This window comes from Conger conger, chromosome 16 (assembly GCF_963514075.1).
Source record: "Conger conger chromosome 16, fConCon1.1, whole genome shotgun sequence".
Lineage (NCBI taxonomy): Eukaryota > Metazoa > Chordata > Actinopteri > Anguilliformes > Congridae > Conger > Conger conger.
The window spans coordinates 11,956,406-11,977,684 of NC_083775.1; the positions used below are offsets into that span (position 1 = coordinate 11,956,406).

The 21,279-nt window shown below is 44.3% G+C and overlaps 1 protein-coding gene across 1 annotated transcript; it reads right to left on the reverse strand.

Moving 5' to 3' along the window:
• Positions 1–489: 489 nt before the first annotated feature.
• Positions 490–10,966, reverse strand: LOC133115251 (26S proteasome non-ATPase regulatory subunit 3-like). Its single transcript, XM_061225062.1, has 12 exons — positions 10,640–10,966; positions 9,805–9,995; positions 8,772–8,909; positions 8,395–8,531; positions 7,505–7,695; positions 6,718–6,821; positions 5,590–5,704; positions 5,381–5,500; positions 4,798–4,901; positions 4,551–4,706; positions 4,202–4,252; positions 490–979 (listed from the first exon to the last, which is right to left on the reverse strand). The coding sequence occupies exons 1-12, from the start codon at positions 10,797–10,799 to the stop codon at positions 902–904; spliced, it is 1,545 nt and encodes a 514-aa protein (XP_061081046.1). The 5' UTR covers positions 10,800–10,966; the 3' UTR covers positions 490–901.
• Between the last annotated feature and the right edge of the window lie 10,313 nt (positions 10,967–21,279).

Below are 21,279 nucleotides of genomic sequence, written 5' to 3' on the forward strand. Positions count from 1 at the left end.
CCTATACAAAACATAGATTATAGCCTTTCGTTTCTAAGTACTTTTGTAGAACTATGCAACATCGAAACGGACAACAATGATAATTCCTCCAGAGAAAGTCTAAGTAAACAATGGACATTCTATAAACATTTCTCCAAGTTAGCAAATTTTTAGAATGAGAAACTATTATACATTTGGTGCGCTGTACTTGTTAAAAGAACACTGACATTTCCTTATTTCTTGTAGTATGTGGATTTCCAAAATGCAGAGAAGGTGAGGTACCCCCACTCTTGTTTTACCACCCACATGTTACAAATGGAAGGCACCATTGTCGCTGAAGCAATGGCATCGTAAAATAGATTATACAGATAGAACCGTGAGTTAACGCTTTCAAACGGTATATCCTGTTACCATTGTGATTGAAAATTGCAGGCTGAATAAAGGTATGAATGGGGTTAATCCTGAGAATTAAGCAATTACCAAAAAAATAAATAGGCGTTTGGAATTGAATACTTAAACAGTGGGAAAGGCCTTTTAATAATCACCATGTGCAGGAGGATGTGAATCTGTCTTCAAATGTTAATACAGACTCAGCCATTTTAAGAACTATGCACAGCAAAACAAATACTTTACCAAAACCATGAAGGTGAGAAATCACTTGGCATAAATCACCCAGAAAGAGTCTTATGCAGGATAAACACACCACCACGACCATAAAATACAGGCAGCTGTTGGCCAAATCACCTGTCCGTTTCCATTTCTTTTCATTAATAAATGGCATTCATAAATCAGCTTGTATTCAGAAGCATGGCAGCTGTTGTCATAGGCAACCTCCACAGTGTGATGAAAACAAAGATAACCAACTAATGCAAAAGAAAAAGGAAAGAAAAAAAAAATGTCCATGTTTCTGCTCATCTATCATTCAAGGGAAGCTGTCATCATCATCCTCTGCCATCTCCTTGGCAAATTCCAGGTCCTGTTGCTCTCTTTCCCGACGTTCCTATGGAGGGAAGCACACACTTGGTTAGAGTTCTCATTCCAATCGCTTATTCTTACTCACTTCTTCCCTTGCTCCTGACCTGGACATCTACCGATGTCCGCCATCTTTAAGGACATTCCAACCTGTTAAATGTTCTAGGAGCTAGAAGCAAAAGTTAAGTACTCTCAAACTTTGCTTTCTTGCGAGCGCATATAAAGATTTTTTTTCTGGAAGTATTTTTCCCCTAAAGCGTGACGTATGGGTCCACCTCCCCCCAACCTGCCACGTCTGTAACTGACGTGGTTGAACTGACGTTTGAAGGTGCAAGGACATACCATTTGCCTAATTCACATTCCCCACTTCCTTTCCCTTTCCCTTTCATCTTTTCCCAGCCTCTTCCGATGGGTGGAGCAAGAGGGAAGAAAAGGAAAAAGGGGCGAAAAAAACTGGAATGGAGTGAGCCCGTGAACTCGGGCTCTGCCGGAAATGACACGGACTACGTGATGACATCTGTATAAAGCTAGGTACACATCACGCTATCTTCAGGCCTGATTTGAGATGGGGCAGTCCGGGGTAGCCCAGGGTTGCCCTGTTCTATAGGCGCAGTTGTAATCGATATGTGTGTGGGAGTGAAAGACTAGAAAACTCTCATACGATCTCAGTCAGAAACGCCTCAAATACATCAAGCATATCAAGATTTCATCAGGGCTACTTTTCCTGTGGTTAAAATCCTGTGGTTCACGCTTGTCAAAGATGCAAATTGCAAGGGGAATTCCCAGTAGCCAATGAAAAAGGAAGACTTGGGACAGAGGAAGAGAAGGCTTTCATATACCTGCACTAAGGAAGCGATTGAATACACCTGACTAAACAGAAACAACTGTGCAGTTTTGGTCTCCTAAAATGGAGGGACTATGTATAAAAATTCCTATAAGAATCACCCAATATGTATGGGAATAATTAATGTGCTGGAACAGTCAAAGGAACAGAAATTGTACCACAGTCCGAAAACTTAAGACTGCACTGCAGCCAAAACATTTTATTTTTATATTTGGTGGGGGTGGTGTTGCCACAGAATAGAATAAGGGGCCATATTACTTTTAGACAAGCGGTGGCACCCCTGTATTGAAATAACTCCCACAATTTCCCTTACATTCCTGTTAGTTCCCATTGAATGTTTCCACCCCTGAATATTCCCGAAATTATGCAACCCGAACCGCTTTCAACACATTCTGTATAAACAAATACTTGAGTTTTTTTAACCTCTATTTAACCAGGAAAGGCTTATCTAGTGAGAACATGTTTCACTTTAAAAATACCCAGGGAGAAATGCCAGAGAGAACAGTTGCAAGTGGGGAGAGTGAGAGAGAGAACAGGGGTAAAGCAGGAGCGGTTTTTGGGTTAAGGGTCTTGCTCAAGGGCTGGAACCAGCAACTCTACACCACTTGCAGTGACTGGTTACTTTAATGTACAAACCAGTGTCAACCAGTTAGTTAGCATTACAAGTGCACCGGCATAGCGAGACTTGAGCTGATGAGTTATCAAGAAAAGTTGTTGCGTTTCACATCTTTCATATTAAAAACCAACATATCCGATACCTTCCCTACAGCAATACCGATTCAATGTTTTTGCATTTTGTCAATTTCTCCTTTAAACAAGCCGCGTCTGGTCCTGCTGGTATTCAAATTTACTTGCAAGGATCTGCACAGAGGAATGGTGCTTTCTATTCCATTATCCTTGCCAGAGGTGGATGCACTAAGAACGAAACCAATACTTATGAAAGCTTGATTTTGGTGAAATCAATTTTTTATTAAATAGAAGTAATGTATGATAAAGACATTAATATTGGTTCAACATTAATAAAGAACAGAATTTTTCCCATGTTGCCACTTTGAGTTCTCAATAATTGTATTGTTCATTTTTTGTGCATTGGTAATCAGGGGTGCCAGTATTGCCACCGGAGCCCACTGTAAATATACATACAGTGGGGGCCAAAAGTCTGAGACCACATTGAAAACCTGGGAATTATTTTTAATGTAATTGTGGAAATAAACAGACAGGTTTTAGGATTTTGAAAATTTAAAAACAAATTCAAGTTACTTCAAAGCTATGCACAAACTACTTGAAGACCAAAGAAGAGTGCTGCACTATCACCCGCCCTCAACCCCACTGAACATTTATGGGGACACACTTGAAGACTGACGAAAGGCTAACCATTCAGCAACATCACAAGATGCTCTTGGGAACATTGTCAAATAATGCCGGGATAACATAAGGTTATGCTTCTGAATAAGGTTTTGAACAAATTTGTGGAGTCCAAGACAGCTTGAGTGTATGTTGGCATTAAAGGTGGGCAACATACTAAGTACCAAGAAATTCTGAAATTGAGATTCAACTTTTCACTAAAATTGTTATATTTTTTCATATAATTTTAAATGAAAACATCTGTATTAAATTAGAAAAGAATGCAAAATAGAAGCATTTTCACTAGTGGTCTCAGACTTTTGGACCCCACTGTATATATATGTTACTTTAAAGGATTTTGGGAAACCTGTTTCAGTTCGGACTGCAAAACAAACTGACGCGCAACCTGCGATCCCATTATCTTTGCAATACTGCCACCTAGTGGTTCTTTGCAACAGCAGCATGTACACGTTTTAATTCCAGAGCTCTTGGGGGACTGGTTAAGATCAATGGTGTAATGGATTCCATCAAGTATCAGGCAGTTTCGGCTGACAATCTGGTTGTCTCTCCCACAAGGCTGAGACTTGTCTGTAGGTGGACATTCCAGCAAGACAATGACCCAAAGCATACGTCAAAATCCACGCAGAAATGATTCAGTGGAAAAATAAAAATCTATGTTCTGCGCCAAACCTTAATCCCTCCAAATGTGTTCCTTGAACTTGTCAAGCATTACAGGAAATGATACGGGGAAAGAACCCCTGCCAGGTGGATGCACCACGCCAATACTTACGAAACCTTGAATTTGTTGAAATCAATAAAAAATTAAAAAATTAAATTAATGTTTGTCTGCCTCCATCAAAACATTAATAAAATACAGTCTTTTTCACATTGGAGTTCTCAATAATTATATTGTTAATTATTTTTGTGCATTGCCAATCATTCTGGAGCCCAAGGAGCTGCTATTTATCCAGTATACACTGGGTACTTATAACAGCCTGTAAAATACCCTGGCTTTTTACAAGAGCCACTCTTTTTACACTGCGGAAGAACCTTTGAGCGTACCTCTGCAGACTCCAGGTCCTTATTGTAGGATTTGGGTGGGAATCTCATCGCCTGCGGAAGGATAAGCACAAGAGCAGTGGTTACTTTGTTGCTCTGTACTGTAATCAATATTACACCAATCAACCTGCCCACGACAGGCAGATAACCTTTTCCAATATAATCAATATTACACAAATCAACCTGCACACATTTTCCAATATAATCAATATTACACACAACAGCCTTTCACAACTGCCGTGTGGCGCCCCCTTGAGGACTCCGTGGGGAGGGGCATGTGGCCGCTCATCTGCGTTGGCGTTTGTGTCCGTGCACAGGGCGTGCACAGGGCGTGCCCAGTGCGCTGATTTACCTTGACAGACATGTTGTGAATGTCCAAGCAGAAGGAGATTCTTTGGTGGAAGGCCAGCTGCGGTTCCCGGGTGCCATAGATATCCATGGTCTCTTTGGACTGGACGTAGCCTTTCTCGTGGTTGATGCTCGCCTCGATCACCCCATCTCGGATTGCCTGGGAGGAAAAGGGGAGGGGGGGGGGGGTTGAGCGTGTTTTCTGGAAGGGTTGGGAAGGGCCGCTTTGCGGAGGGGAGACGACCCGTTACCTTGGCGACGATGAACTCTGCATCCTCCGGGCTGTCGAGCTGCAGCTTCTGGGCGATGTCGGCCAGGGAAATGCGCGAATACGACAGGCTGATCATCCGCACCCCTGCCAATGGGAAGGAGCGGTTACCTGCATGTTTACTGACTGCTGTTCACCTGTTACCTGTATCTTTACTGACTGCTGTTCACCTGTAACCTGTATGTTTACTGACTGCTGTTCACCGGTTACCTGTATGTTTACTGACTGCTGTTCACCTGTTACCTGCATCTTCACTGACTGCTGTTCACCGGTTACCGGTATGTTTACTGACTGCTGTTCACCTGTTACCTGTATGTTTACTGACTGCTGTTGACCTGTTACCTGCATCTTTACTTACTGCTGTTCACCTGTTACCTGTATGTTTACTGACTGCTGTTGACCTGTTACCTGTATCTTTACTGACTGCTGTTCACCTGTTACCTGTATCTTTACTGACTGCTGTTCTCCTGTTACCTGTATCTTTACTGACTGCTGTTCACCTGTAACCTGTATCTTTATACTGACGTCTGTTCACCTGTTACCTGTATCTTTAGACTGACGTTCACCTGTTTTGATGACGTTGTGTCTGAGGCGGATGATCAGGGTGTAGGTGCCGTCGGACTGGAACTTCTCGCCGAACTGCTCCAGGACCTGGTTGAAGCTGGCCAGGTTGCCAGTCCTGACGGCTGCATGGGGGGAGAGGCATGGAGGAGAGCGTTTAGGGAGCGTCTCGTTCCCCGAGCGTCCGAGCGAGAGGCGCGAGTGGCGAGCGTACCCTGGGTCAGCAGGAAGTAGGGCATGAGCGACCTCTTCAGCGAGGGCTGCCGGAACTGCAGCCGGTCTGGGATCTCGCCCAGGAGCAGCTCCACCACAATCAGGAGCTTATGGACCTGCGGAGAGCCACGAGTGGACCAGGGAATGTCAGCACGGACCCTAACCCAGCCCAATGTGAGCGGAGACAGACCTAACCCAGCCCACTGTGAGCAGAGACAGACCTAACCCAGCCCACTGTGAGCGGAGACCTAACCCAGCCCACTGTGAGCGGAGAGAGACCTAACCCAGCCCACTGTGAGCAGAGAGACCTAACCGAGCCCACTGTGAGCGGAGAGAGACCTAACCCAGCCCACTGTGAGCAGAGAGACCTAACCCAGCCCACTGTGAGCGGAGACCTAACCCAGCCCACTGTGAGCAGAGAGACCTAACCCAGCCCTATGTGAGCAGAGACCTAACCCAGCCCACTGAGAGCAGAGACCTAACCCAGCCCACTGTGAGCAGAGAGAGACCTAACCCAGCCCACTGTGAGCAGAGACCTAACCCAGCCCACTGAGAGCAGAGACCTAACCCAGCCCACTGTGAGCGGAGAGAGACCTAACCCAGGCCACTGTGAGCGGAGAGGCCTAACCCAGCCCACTGAGCAGAGAGAGACCTAACCCAGCCCACTGTGAGCAGAGAGAGACAAAACCCAGCCCACTGTGAGCAGAGAGAGACAAAACCCAGCCCACTGTGAGCAGAGAGAGACCTAACCCAGCCCTATGTGAGCAAATGGAGACCTAATCCTTTTGGTCAGGAAGCTGGAATGTTTACTTTAGAAGAAACATTTGCAATACCAGCACTACAAAAATAACTTAATCAGCAGATACTGGCATTACTGGGGCTCAAACGCACAAACCTGTTTCGATAGTGGACTGTTCATTTCTAACGATTCCTAACTCTCATTTAGGTTGGACACGCCTTTTAACTGCCGTTTAAGTGGCCGCATCCTACAGACTGTACCTTTTCCACAGTCAGGAAGAGGGAGCGGCAATTTTATGAACGATAATACACAAAGCAATCAGAGCAATTACACAGCCAGATGAATGGCATCTATCTGCATGTGATGTGGTAGTCACGGAAACGGGCTGACCGTCTGTTTGAAGCCCACGGCCGTGTGCTGCGGGGCCTTCCTCAGAGCGTTGGTCAGAGTCCTCCTCGCCTCAGAGTACTCCAGCTGGATGGCCTTAATGCGACCTGAGAGAGGGGGGAGAGGGAGAGGAGGGGGGTGAGACAGAGAGAGAGAGATGGGATGAGAGGGAGAAAAAGAAAGACAAATTAGAGAGTATAAGGCATACAATGATGTGTGTAAATACCACTCACCAAACACCTAGTTGTGAATGACAGCTCTTTATGACCTGTGTAGCGCTGTTCAGAGACAGCTCGTTCTCACCGGTGTAGCGCTGTTCAGAGAGACAACTCCTTCTTTACATTACATTAGTTTGGCATTTGGCAGACGCTCTTATCCAGAGCGATGTACAGTTGATTAGACTCAGCAGGAGACAATCCTTAAGGGCTCAAAGGCTGTGCGGATCTTATGGTGGCTACACCGGGATTAGAACCACCAAACTTGCGTGTTCCAGTCATTTACCTTCACCAGTACACTACAGGCCGCCCGTTCTCACCGGTGTAGAGCCGTTCAGAGAGACAGCTCGTTCTCACAGGTGTAGAGCCGTTCAGAGAGACAGCTTGTTCTCACCGGCGTAGAGCTGTTTGGAGACAGCTCGTTCTCACCGGTGTAGAGCCGTTCAGAGAGACAGCTCGTTCTCACCGGTGTAGAGCTGTCTGGAGACAGCTCGTTCTCACCAGTGTAGAGCTGTTCAGAGAGACAGCGCGTTCTCACCGGTGTAGAGCCGTTCGGAGAGACAGCTCGTTCTCACCGGTGTAGTAGAGGTAGCGGGCCCACTCGTTGTTGTTGGCCAGCTCGGGGAAGACGGACTTGGACACCAGCTTCTCGGCCTGGTCGTACAGGTTGAACTGCAGGTAGTTCCGCAGCAGCAGGTTGAGCAGCGTGGCCTGGCCGTCTGCGTCGTGACGGAGGGTGGCGGTACGCAGGCGCGTGTGCAGGAAGCTGAGGGAGAGAGGCATGCTGGGAGATCTGCACCACACGCCAAAACCTACACCTCAAATCAACTAAGCCAATGACCTTCCAAACTACGCAGTTACTACTTAATCTCTGGAAAGGGGCATCTGTGAAATGCCTGTAAAGTTGTGTCATGTAATGTCAAGTAATATAGCAAAACATAACGTAATGTAAAGTAATATAAAAATGCAGTGTAATGTTAACATAACGTAGTGTAACGCAAATAATATAACAGTTTAGTGTAATGCAAAACACCAGTTCATGGTGCATCAATACCTAGCAAAATGGTTGCTGATCCTAGCAATTACAGTTTTATTATTATTATTACTATAGACCTTTATTTATACAGGGTAGGTTGACTGAGCGCAAACGCTCTTTTGCAGCAACCCCCTGTTGATGCCCACCCCATGTAGCCTAACCCGCATGTCTTTGTACTGTGGGAGGAAACCCACGCGGACACGGGAAGGACATGCCAACTCCACACAGAAAGGCCCTGGCAGGGGTTCGAACCCAGGACCTTCCCGCGGTGAGGCGCACTGCACCCACGTGCAAGTTAGTCATAATAAAATACACGACGTTGAGGACTCCACAATTTGTGGCGGTTTTTCAGACTCAGAATTGAAACTTTTTGGGAAGCACTCGGTCTACTGTCCCGACAGGCGGACATGGCAGCTGACAGGGGCCTACCTGCGCACGGTGTCCAGCTGGTTGAGGAACTCGTACACGCGGGAGTGGTAGTAATAACACTTTGCGGCCACCAGGTCCAGGGCACGGCGGTTCTGGGAGCTGATCTTCTGCAGGAGGTCGTCCGACACCTTCTGAGCCTGGGGGGGGGAGGGGGACGTGAGAAACAGACAGATGCTCTGCCACCAAAAACCTGACCCAAGCCGGAGGGCAGCCTGCAGCCTCGTGGGTAAGCTTGACTTGGGACCTGCAAGTTTGGTAGTTCAAGCTCCCCCCAGGGTAGCCACAATAAGATCAGTGCAGCTGTTGGGCCCTTAACCCCACATTGAACCAGGGGGGATTCGCCCCCGCTTAGTCGAACGGTAGGTACTGACACTCACCTCTGTGTAGTGCTTGTTGTTTGTAAGGTAGACCAGCAGGAGGAGCTGTAGGTAGGCCTCCACTTCAGGCAGCAGAGGGGTGGCAGCAGCCTTGCCTGTCCGGGGGCGGAACTGAACATCGCCGTCTGCGTCCATTGGCTGGGGGAGGGACAGAGGGCGGCAACCTTGAGGCTCAGGGACACTCAGACTCAAACAACAGCTTTCCTAACAGCTGTACATCCGGGAAACACAAGTAATGCTCACAATTCAAACACATTAATTTGAAATTCTACTCCTGAAACCCATTTCAGAAATGTGCTTTGGCAGATATATGGTAAATGTCCACAAACTCATTGTAGATAGAACGTACTCAGGTGTCTTGGAATTTAAGACGACAATCAAATCAAATGGTGGAGCTGTGGGTTTCTTTGCAACAAAGGTAAAAACTATATAATAAGAGGCAAGCAACCCCTGTAGAGTGAAACAAATATGAACTGCATACTTGTGTCACTTTATACTAACTGCCTCTATTTGTACGGTGAAAAAGAATCATTCCACCAATACAAATACTAAAGCGCCACTTCCATAACATAATGACAGTCAACAGAGGCACTACTTTAACTCTGAGTTAGTACCACAGAGGTGTCACAATTTTAGGGCAACACTGGCTCAGGTGGTGAGAGCAGTCATCTGGCAATCAGTTCGATTCTGCCCTGGGTGTGTAGAAGTGTCCCTGAGCAAGACACCTAACCCCTAAATGCTCCTGACGAGTTGGTTGGTGCCTTGCATGACAGCCAATCGCCGTTGGTGTGTGAGTGTGTGTATGAATGGGTGAATGACGAGCACACACTGTACAGTGCTTTCGATAAAGGTGCTATATAAATGCCAATCATTTACCATTTAATTGAAATACCTGTGTGTGCGGTTAACATTGACTAGTGGTCCTTTTCACTTGTCGTGATCCTGACAAGCTGAAATAACAGGACTGATATTGGCCTGTGGTCGACACAGGGACACGGTGGGGCTCCCGCTGTCGGTGCAGGAAGACACTCACCTCCTCTAAGAAGCCGAGCAGAAACTCCTTGCCCGCGGCGTTGGACGTGTAGAATCCGGAGATGGCCTTGTGCAGCACGTTGAGATTCAGCCTGCGGCTGGTTGAGGGCAGTGCGCGGAGAGCGCGCAGCACAAACCGCGGCTCCTTCCCCGACACCGCCTTTTCGATCTGCTTTACATGCTCCTTGATATCTGTGTTTGGAGTGTGTACACACGGAGTCAAAATTAGCACAGGCAGACGGGTTATCATGTCTCCAGTGGAGAGGGAGCACTGGAATATTTCCTTGGATGGGGGGGTCCTTGGGCGCAAAATGGTTGAGAATCACTGCTTTAAACCACCCCGTCAACCATTCCCGTGTTTTTAAAATGCAGATGTTGAGCGAAAACTGTCTATAGCCTGCCGGTTTCGTAGTGTCTCTTTAGCAACATCTTACGACACCACAATGTCACAGTGGAGCACTATTGCCATGTCACTGTATGCAGAAATGATCGCGTATGTCTCATAGCAAGTTTTCACTAAAACGGAAGATATTATATTATACTTTACACACACACCTGATCTGAAAGTATTTTTCTGTTATTAGTCATAAAAGTTGCACTGTTCGTAACATTGTGAGCCAACTTGGTTTTCGGAACACGGTCAGTTTACTAAATAGTGCTAGTAACTAGCTAGCTGCAATTTCAAGTCATTTTGTGTTGACAAATCGCTCATGCCAGCAGGTTAACTTGATAGATTACCTTAGCAACAACTTCGCTAACTTGGCTAAACATACTGGAGAAGTTAACTAATCAGTCTGAGAACGTATAACGCATTTTACGAGAAATCCATGTGTTACCTTCAAGAGTGAGCGTGTCCAGTTCCTTATGCGGCTTTGTCGAAGTAGCCGCATCCTCCTCCGGCATCTCTACATCCTGCGGATCGGGGCCCGACTCCTTTGGCTTCTCGGCTTTTGAGTCGCGGGGTTTTTCGCGGCGCTTTGCTGCGGTTTCCTTCATGCTGCCTATTCAGTTAAATGTACTGTTTAGATAATACACCGTAAGGTTAATATAAGTTACAATAGTTAGCTACTGATAGCTAACGTTAATGTGTGTTTGTTTTCTGAAATTCACTTACTAGCTAGCTACAATGACTGGCAACTATCTTTGATTCGCAAGGCATTGTGGGGACTAGGCAGTACTAACCGAGGAACGGGATCATTCTCAGCTAGACCAGAGTGCAAGATGACGGATATACTGCATCGATTTACACGCCTTTCAAAGTTGATTAAGCTACACTGAATATGAATAACACTGCTTTATATTAAAAAAAAATCAAAAATCAAAAATCATCGGGCTTTCTATTTGATCAAATTACAGACGCATTTGTGTAATGTAATGTAATGTATTTGTACCGCATAATTATCAGGATGTCAAACCTGTTAAAACTGACCATGAACTGCCTTTCTCGGTTGATGAACTGCATAAAGCACTCAAAAGATCTGAATACAAGAAAATGCACAGGACCTGACAATCTGGATCCATATTTTTAAAGTCTCTCAGACATAAAATTGTAATTTAAAATAATGTATAATAACATCCTTAAGATGTTCTTCTCCTGTTAAAAAGGGGGGGGGGGGGGGGCGATTACATCTAAATAACTAGGCCAACATCAGTTCTTCTTTCCAACAGTTTGGAGACTATGCAACTAAGAGTTCTTGTACAGTAGTGATATTTGATCAACTTCTCAGTCTGGTTTCAGGACACATCACTGCAGCTGACAAAGTAGTGAATGGTATTATTGAGGCATCTCAGAAAAAGCAACAATGTGCTTCATGTTTAATTGATTTATTTATGGCCTGACACTGGACCATGAAATAAGGATAGAGCAACTGGCCCGAATTGGATTGTCTGACCACGCTATTGGGTGGTTTCGTTTCTATGTAGCAGAGAAAATTCAGCGTATTCAGGGTGACGGTCTTTTTCTCGTCTTTATCTGTCCACAAGAGGGTGCCACAAGGGTTCCTTTGGTTGATACACTTGATATATAGGTAATTTCACACTAAATCCAAAGACATGCAGGTCAGGGACTGCAGATGAAAATTAGCTCATTAGCTAACTCTGGCACAAATACATTGATGTAGAAACTAAAAATGTTGATTAATGTGCACTGTCCCTGATAAATAAAAACGAAAAAAAATCTTCCTTCTGCCAACGTTCATCTGTATGCTGTAGTTTGCTGTTGTGCTTCCAAGTTGGCTAAAGCTCTGGAAAACCAACAACTGGCCTTTAAAATACTAGAATCCAAACTTCAACAGCTAAAATGGGTTTCATTATCCAGAGAAAACTGGATATATAAATATGTTTTTCCCCAGTGTCGTGACTTCCGCTGTTTGTGGATCTGTATGTTAATATCTATTATAATTCACAGATGATCAAAAGACAAACATGGATACAACCAATCCAAAGCTTATCTGGCATTTTAAATGTAATGTAATTTTCATCATCAGTGCCTATCCCCCTGCACAGGGAACCATACGTTTATGGTGTAGACCTTCTAATTCAGGAACAGCCTGCTGCAATGAGCATTTCCACTTCCTTCAATTAAGCCTGCACAAGAACTGTGCTGAATGACACAGATTTTCAACACCAACTCCTTCCCATCAGACAGGGATCAACTCTGGCCCTCAAATCAAAATCCAGCCCTGGTTTTCTTTTCTCCTGGGTCATTAGTGCTACTGATTGGCCAGACTGTCTTCACACCTGACTCCTCAGTAAAGGGAGGGTGGAAAACCAATAGTTCTCGGCCCCCAAGGATCACAGGTTGCTGATCCCTGCCATAAGAGATCTTGAATATGCCAGAGTAGAAACCCACACTGAAAGAAACAGTGGATATGTGAGAAGAGACCACGTTCGCCCGATCACCAGCCTAGAATGTGACACTGCAATTAATTTATATCACTTTATACTCTCACAAAGAATGTGTTAATGTCCAAAACACTTTTTGGGTTTCTATTTTATGTTACTTCTGATGCATTTTCTGTGAAATTAGAAAAATGTTATGTTAAAAAGGGAAAGGCCAGTTTAGCAGACAGAGATCAGGGCTGGGTCCATACAAAACTCAATTTAGTCCAGGATTAAGATTAATCTGTGTCCATGAAACGGGCCTTTTGTGTTATTGTGTTGAAAGTAATACCACATGTTTTCCTTAACTAGACATGCAGGTGTGTTAAAAACATCATGTTATGTGCTTTTTAACACGCGTTTTGAGAGTGTAGGTCACATGATTACAAATCTCCTGTCTGTCGGTCAGAAATCACTTCTCCTTTGGAGCCTTGCCTCGACTCTACTTATAGGGAAAGGACCTTGTGATGTAATGCTAATATGCACAGTATTTAGTGCAGAAGTGTGTATGGCTTCATCAATTCAAACCCTACTGAATGCCTCCAGGACAAAGATAACCATAGTTTCAATGGGTAAAACATTGCCAATTTAACAGTACATAGAGCCCTGTCATTAAGCAGAACCTATAGGGGGAAAAAATCGACTGTATGTTTGGGTTCAGGTGGCATGGATGGTGCAGTGGGTAGCACTGCCGCCTCACAGCATTGAGGTCCTGGGTTTGAATCCCCGTTGGCCGGGGCCTCTCTGTGCGGAGTTTGCATGTTCTCCCCGTGTCTGCGTGGGTTTCCTCCGGGTACTCCGGTTTCCTCCCACAGTCCAAAGACATGCAGGTTAGGCTGATTGGAGAGTCTAAATTGCCCATAGGTATGAGTGTGTGAGTGAATGGTGTGTGTGCCCTGCGATGGACTGGCGACCTGTCCAGGGTGTGTTCCTGCCTTTCGCCCAATGTATGCTGGGATAGGCTCCAGCCCCCCTGCGACCCTGTTCAGGATAAACGGGTTCTGATAATGGATGGATGGATGGATGTTTGGGTTCAATTTAAAAAATATTAGTGTGTAATGTCCAAATTGGGATACAAGACTCTATCACAGTGAAATATACTGTTCTGAAAGTGATTTAACAACTTTGTTGTATGTAAGTCTAGCCATGAATGAAAACATTGGTAAGTATTGTTACATTGGAACTTAATGGAATTAATAATTGGATAGCACAACTGGAAGACATGTTTGCAGCTCCGTCCATACTATGAATACGTTCAAGTGCGTTGTTGAATGAGGCGCAGGCTGCAATTATTCCTGCAGTCCCATTAACAATTAATGACATGCAAGGCGGTAACTGAATTTCTCATCTCATCATTGATTACAACAAGGTTTCTGTGGGAGCTATTTCTTCAAATGTTTCTGTGCAATTCCTCCAGCATATTACACCAAAGTCACAGCAAGTGAAGATACTGTTACGCAATAAGAGCACTACATTAACTATTAAAATAGAGGCAGCTGCGTTGAGCAGGATTCGTTACCATGGAATTTGGGGGCTGGTGGAAGGGGGTGGGGGTGCATTGGCATGTGAGAACTTAGCGGTTGAAAAGGGGAGATGAAAGGAGCAGATCAGAGGTAGCCGCGATACGGCAATCGCGAGCCTCTGGCACGGGGCGATCGCCCGCGCCAATTAAAACGCAAGACTGCTGTGAACAAACTACGCAGCAGCAGGGGCACCGCCGGTAGGCTTCCCCTGCCGCTTCAAGTGTTTTAACGTTGCTTGGTTGCTTTTTGTGTTAAATGTTTTTTAACACAATGTTTTTGCTTAGCTTATCATCGCTCACCTATCCAAATCTGAAGTCCATATGATACATGGGGCAAATGAATGGTTACGCACTAGTAGCTACTATTATATGTAGTAGGCCAGTGCTGGTTCAAATGTGCTTGTGCTTTTGTTTTAACTATCTCGGCATATTTAAAACTGTGTAAATAGCTACTGTATAGATGAACAGTACCATGGCTTTTTGCTAAGCTTCTGTGAAGCATAGGAGAAATACCAACCTATGCTAGGCCAAATGTGTTTATACAGTTTTTAAGAGTGTCATTTAGTCATTTGCGTCCTTTCTCGCCGGTATCAACAGGAAAGTAGAGGAGCAGAATTTGGAAGAATTGTAGTCCCTGCTTCACTGGCAGCCGGGGGGCAAAGGGTGCGATGGAACGCTATAACCCTCCTCCTCCTCCACAGCACACTCCACACGGGAAGCTGTTGGTCCAGACCTCGCCAAAACGTGATCCATCTGAAGGTATCTTAATCCGCAACCCTAGCCGGGCGGTGGCCGCGCTCTACTAGTGCCACCCAATCCGCCGTCCTCTGTACCATTAACGAATAATGGTAATTCAGCAGTGCACGCTTTGGGGAGGGGGGTGGTTAGATCCGCTGTTACGCCTGCTGAAACGCGAGCTGTTCTGACATTTGAATTAATTGCAGATAAGTGATGGGGGGACAATGATATTATGTTACCAGTGAAACCGCCGTTTGTCTGGATGTATTCTTTTTTTTTTGTACTTCGACATTAAGGCACCACAGGTGAAACGGCTGTGTTGGTCAATTCTGAGATATTATGATTGTTAGCTTTTACAACTACTGCAGTTTCGTAAACCAACATTAGATAGCTAATGTATATGTTTTTGTACTAGCCACGTCAAGTATACCACGCAACAATCCGGTGTTGCACCTGCTGAAACGCGAGCTGCTCTGACATTTGACTTAATTGAAGCTAATTGATGGGGGAACAATGAGATTTGGTTACCAGTGAAACCGTCGTTTGACTGGATACTTTTTTTTTGCTTCGACATTTAAGCACTTACTGTACTGTCATGTCGGATTACCATGCCTCCACATTGTGCGCAATACGGTTTAACTTCCTGCCTGTTACATATTGTAATTACTACAACAACAACAACAACAACAGTAATAATAATAATAATAATAATAATAATAATATAGCCCTTTGCCGTTGACTAAATTAAAACCATGTAACCAACTTGGTTTGCATATGGCATGTGAGGAACAGATTCCCTTTTGTACATCTTGAGTGAATCGCTTTTCTTACTAAGCAAGTCAGCTACAGATTCCTTTTCATACAGCATTTCAGCCACAAGAATAGCTGACCTTGATTCGCGCAATAAGTGTCCTTGTGCTTGTGGATGGGTCTTATCATAAGCGGCTATTTAACCACCCGGAGGACAGTACAGACGCAGTGGGAGCTGGGGTTTGCGTTGGGGATGGCAAGCGTGAAAGAGGAAGAAATGTGGCAGAAGAGGGGATTCAGTATGGGGGAGCCACTGTGGACCAGCCACCACCCTCACCCCCCCCTCTCAGTAGGAGAGATTAGGGGGGTCCCACGGGCTGATGTTCCCCATGGTGAGGTCAGGCACAGAGGGGTGAGCAGCCTGCCGTGTCCCCGCTGGCCGTGGGATGGTCGCAGGTGTTTTTTTCGGGGAGTCCCCCATGGCACAATCACACACAGCAGGGAGCCTGGTCTCCGAGGTGAGCTGGAGTGCTCCAGAGCTGAGATAATTGGCTTTGAAAGCAGTGCCTACAGGGAGCTTATGATTGTTTCAGGGAAGAAAGAGATAGCGCTCTACTTTGCAGTCAAGCTACACAGCTGGTGCTTGCATTTCAAGGTCAGGGCAGGGGTGGGCGGGGTAGGGTGGTATTTCAGATCTTGGTAATCTGTGAGCTCCATCTTCAGAACATGTGTTAGCTATGTGATTGGTGTCATACAAACATAGCTCAATGCAATTGGGTGTAATGCAAAGGCTTTAGTAGCAAATCAGCACTAATGGCTAGATTGATTTAGAAAGTAAATTGGTCCTGGACCAATAGACACTCACTGAGCACTTTATCAGGTAGACCTGTACACCAGCTGGTCAACGCCTTGCATGGCAGCCAGTTGGCCGTGTGAGTGTATGGGTGAATGAGATGTATCAATTGTACAGCGCTTTGGATAAAAGCGCTATATAAATGCAGGCATTTACCATTTACCAGCTTGTTAATGCAAATATGTAATCATGTAGCAGCAACTAAATGCATAAAAGCATGCAGACATGGTCAAGAGGTTCAGCTGTTTTTCAGACCAAATGTGAGAATGGGGAAGAAATGTGATCTAAGTGACTTTGACTATGAAATTATTGTTGGTGCCAGACAGGGTGGTTTGAAAATCTCAGAAACTGCTGATATCCTGGGATTTTCACGCACAACATTCTCTAGTTTTCAGAGAATGGTGTGAAAAACAAAAAAAAACATTCAGTGAGCAGCAGTTTTGCGGGCAAAAACGCCTTGTTAATGAGAGAGGTCAGAGGAGAAATCACAGGCATCTACTGTATATATTTTTAATGAAGAGCTGTTAAATTTCAGATTCAGAAAAAATAAGGTAATTAGTTTATTTTAAAGTGTCTAAGGGGCACATCCTGCTAAAGGAGTCAGGCCTGGTCCCAGGAGCCAATGAGGAGGCTGGATCTTGTTGAATGAATTGATCCATTAATGTAATGTTAATCGCACAGCTAACTCACCTCACCTGGCTTCTTGGATCTAAACCGTTTCCTGATTTTAAGGTGACTACAAAACCCAGCTTCCTCTATGGCTCTCCAGGACCAGGCCTGCAGACCCTTGCTCTAAGCTACTTTAGTGGACACACCCATCATTCCAGTCACGTCGTTCACCCGTCATTATCTCCTTGGTCCTAGACTGACCTGGAAAATCAATTGAGGTCCGGCATCTTCTCTGTTAAATACTCCAGGAAGGGGCTTGGATCGAGGAGCTAGGAGTCTCCCAAGGGATGCCTCAGCAAGAAAACATGAGCATATTTGCCACATTCACGTGCCTTCAAACTAATGAATGAAGGACGTTCCATTTCCCTTATACGCATTTCCTTGATTCCTCTGTCCACAGATCCTTCCCTCACCTCCTCATTTGGGTGCAGCGCCTCTCAAAACGAGAGAGATCTGATGCAAAGGGATAGACCTATTATTGTCACCGTGTTCTATCTTTAGGCGCCTCTAAGTTTGCTTCCGATATTCATGCTTAAAGTTGACTTGCGATTAAATGCAAGTGTTGTGTGTTTTCAGTCTCCACAAACACTTATTGGCATCTAACATTGGCTACATGCCAAACAGTTTGTGAAGCAATAAACTCACACTTGCATTAAAGCGGGCCTCAACATTACGGAAAGCTTATTGATTGAATCCAGGCCATGGTTCCAGCTTAGGGCTTTAAATGCCTGTGTAATGGCATTTTTTTTACAAAAGAAAGGCATTAGAGAGTGCAACATAGCAAGCTTAATGCAGTGAGTAGTAAATGCCAAGAGTTCCATTTTTGCATTCACATTCCTGACTGTTTCATGAAATGCTTCCAATTCTTTATCTGGTTCAAGCATGTAGGTTCTCTGGAATTATTATTCTTAACGGATTATTCCCTGAAAAACTATTGCGAAGTACATAACCGCATGCACGAGGGAACAGATACAATTTTAGCATAGCCCTCAATCATTGTCCTTTTCAGAGGCCAAGAGTGCCCACTGAATAAGAAATGAACTTTGGAAGGAATTCAAAATATGGGTAGGCAGACTTGGTCTGATACGGAGAAAATGAAAACCCTCAACTATAGATTTAAACGAAGCTGAAGTGTTATTAATTCATTTTACGCTCTGACAGTAAACACATTTAAAGGTCACAGGGAGATTGCTGAATCTGTAAATGTGTGACACAATGTCAAGATTGTTCTTTAGATAAATAGTCAAGATTGGCTTGTGCTTTAGCTTAGGTCCCTTGGTTGTTTGTTCTCTGCCTGATGTCCCCAAGATAGCGAGGTCCAGCCAGAAGAAAACTTTACAGAAATGGATGCTTCAAAATATTGTAAATATGCAGACATTTTTGAAAATGTAATGGTAAATATATTTTACAACCATGCAAGATAAGATGAATGTATTCAGTACAGTCCATATGTATTACGACAATTTCTGTTCTTTTGGCTCCAGCGCATTGGATTTGAAATTGCAGACTGTCACCTTTAATTTGAGGTTATTTACATCCTTATTGGATGATGCTTGTTTTTTACTGGGATTTTAACCCTTGTGTTGTCTTAAGGGTCAAAAATAACCCACCACTATGTTTAACAGCAGACAAGTAAATAATATTTTTTCAACTTTAAATTTGATGACAAAGTCGGTGGTGAGTGACAGGTTGTTTGTTCATGCAAAATAGATTTGAAAAATAGAAATTCAATTATCTCAGTTCCAAACAATAAACAATATACATGGTTAGTGCTTACCAGATGTGTTAGATCACATTAAACAATGAAATAGTCATTTGTTCGTGATAAAGATGTGATTTTTAAATCCACTATAATGAAGACATGCATCGTGTTTATCTGAAGAAAAGTTTTTTCTTCAAATATAATTTTTTCATGCAGTAGATTAATGATATTTGTTGTTTTGAAATTACATTCTAAATCTTTATCTTATTATACTCAAAGAAGCCATAAGGCAAAAAGACATAAAGCAAATACAGATGATGAATGACAAGCAGAAACACAAAACAAATATACACTGGTTTAGTGACTGGTAATGAAACGCATCTCTCCAAAGTCTTTCTACAAAAATTTCAAAACAAGTCAATTTGACCCAAACCAATGGTTAAGGGCGCCCACGTGGTGAAAGTTTTTGCCAATTGCTCACCAACCCCCTGTGAAACTGCGACGGGCCTGAATGCTAGTGGACATCACTTATCAGCTTTGACAGCACGGCAGGGGACCCAGATCCAGCTCTGAAAACAGTATCAATGCCTGTTGACAGGCCCATGACCTTTCCTTCTGGGGCCGAACACTAACACCGCAGACATTCTGAGCAGCGTGAACAAACAGCAATGTGAAGGACAATCACTCCTTTCCAGACAACTCGACTTTGAACCCTGTGTCGTCTTAAGGATAAAAACTGACCCACCACTTTGTTTAACAGCAGAGAACTTGAAATTTGATGGCAAAGTTTGTGATGAGCGACAGGTTGTTTCTTCATGCAAAATAGATTTGGGGTTTCAAATTCAATTAAGCTGCTTTATTTTAGGGGTTTAGTGAAGGTGTGTCATTTTTTACCTTTAGGACAAGGGGAGTATACAGAATGTTAAGACTACACAAAGGTTAAATTAACTTAGCAGGAAGAGAGAAGCAGCGTTTCCACAATAGTACATGATTTTCGCACCTGTAATATTGACACCTTGGGAATGACCTCTGTCGGGACGGCCCCTTGGTTATTTTTTTATTCTGTGTATGGGTTAATTGGTAATACTAATTTCATTAAAACCCCCGTTCTACGTTAATTGGCTTTAGACGCCATGGCTCCCTGGGGTTTTGAGAATGAGCGAGGTGGGAGAGATACTCGTACGTCTGCCAGGGAGTAATTCCAGAGCGCGTCTCTGGTTTCAGACTGACAGCGGTGACAGAGGCGCTCTCAGTCACCTGTCCACTGCAGGAACGGTGCGTCAGGTGTACCCTTCATCCAGGTGAATGGGCACCTGATTAGGTATTTATTAGACTTCTTTTTTTTAGACTTAAGTCTAAAGTCTTAAGAGGTTTGACGCGTTGTGTGTTCAGAGATGCTCTTCTGCATACCCACTGTTGTAATGTGCGCTTACTTACGTTACTGTCACTTTCCGGCCAGCTTCGACCAGTCAGGCCATTCTCCTCTGACGTCTCGTTAACAACGTGTTTCTGCCTGCAGAACTGCTGCTCACTGTATGTTTTTCGTTTTTTTGCACGATTCTCTGCAAACTCTAGAGACTGTTGTACATGAAAATCCCAGGAAATCAGCAGTTTCTGAGATACTCAAACCAACCAACAATCATTCCACAAAACCACTTAGATCACATTTCCTCCCCTTTCTGATATTTGGTCTGAACCATGTCTGCATATATTTATGCATGTAGTTGCTGCCACATGATTGGCTAATGAAATATTTGCATTACCAGGCTGGTGTACAGGTATTTAGTTGCTGCCGCATGATTGGTTGATTGATATTTGCATTAACAAGCTGGTGCACAGGTCTACCTAATAAAGTGCTCACTGAATGTAGATCCTGTACAGGCGTGTACATTTCCCTTAGCAGATGGGCACACTTTCCCCATTAATCTGTGTGTGTGTGTCTGAGTGTATGCGTGTATTTGTGTGTGGATGTGTATGTGTACACGAGTGTGAGTGTATTTGTGTGTGTCTGAGTGTATGTGCGTGTTTGTGTGTGTGCTTACATGTATGTGCGTGGATGTGTACGCATTTCTTGGTGCGTGTGTTTGTGTGTGCTTGCCTGTGTGTGTGTATGCGTACATGTATGCACATGTTCATGTATACGTGCAAACACGTGTCTGTGTGTGCTTGCACGTGAGTTCACCTGTCAGAGTGAGTCAACAAGACTAGATTACTGACAGAAGCAAAAACAGCAAATATTTGTGTGAGAGAGAGAGAGAGATGGAGAGAGAAGAAAGAAAAGCTGTACAAAGGAACAGAATGTCACCTAAGACCTACAAACGACAGAGATTGCACCGGTTTGAACACAGTAATTCAGTGAATC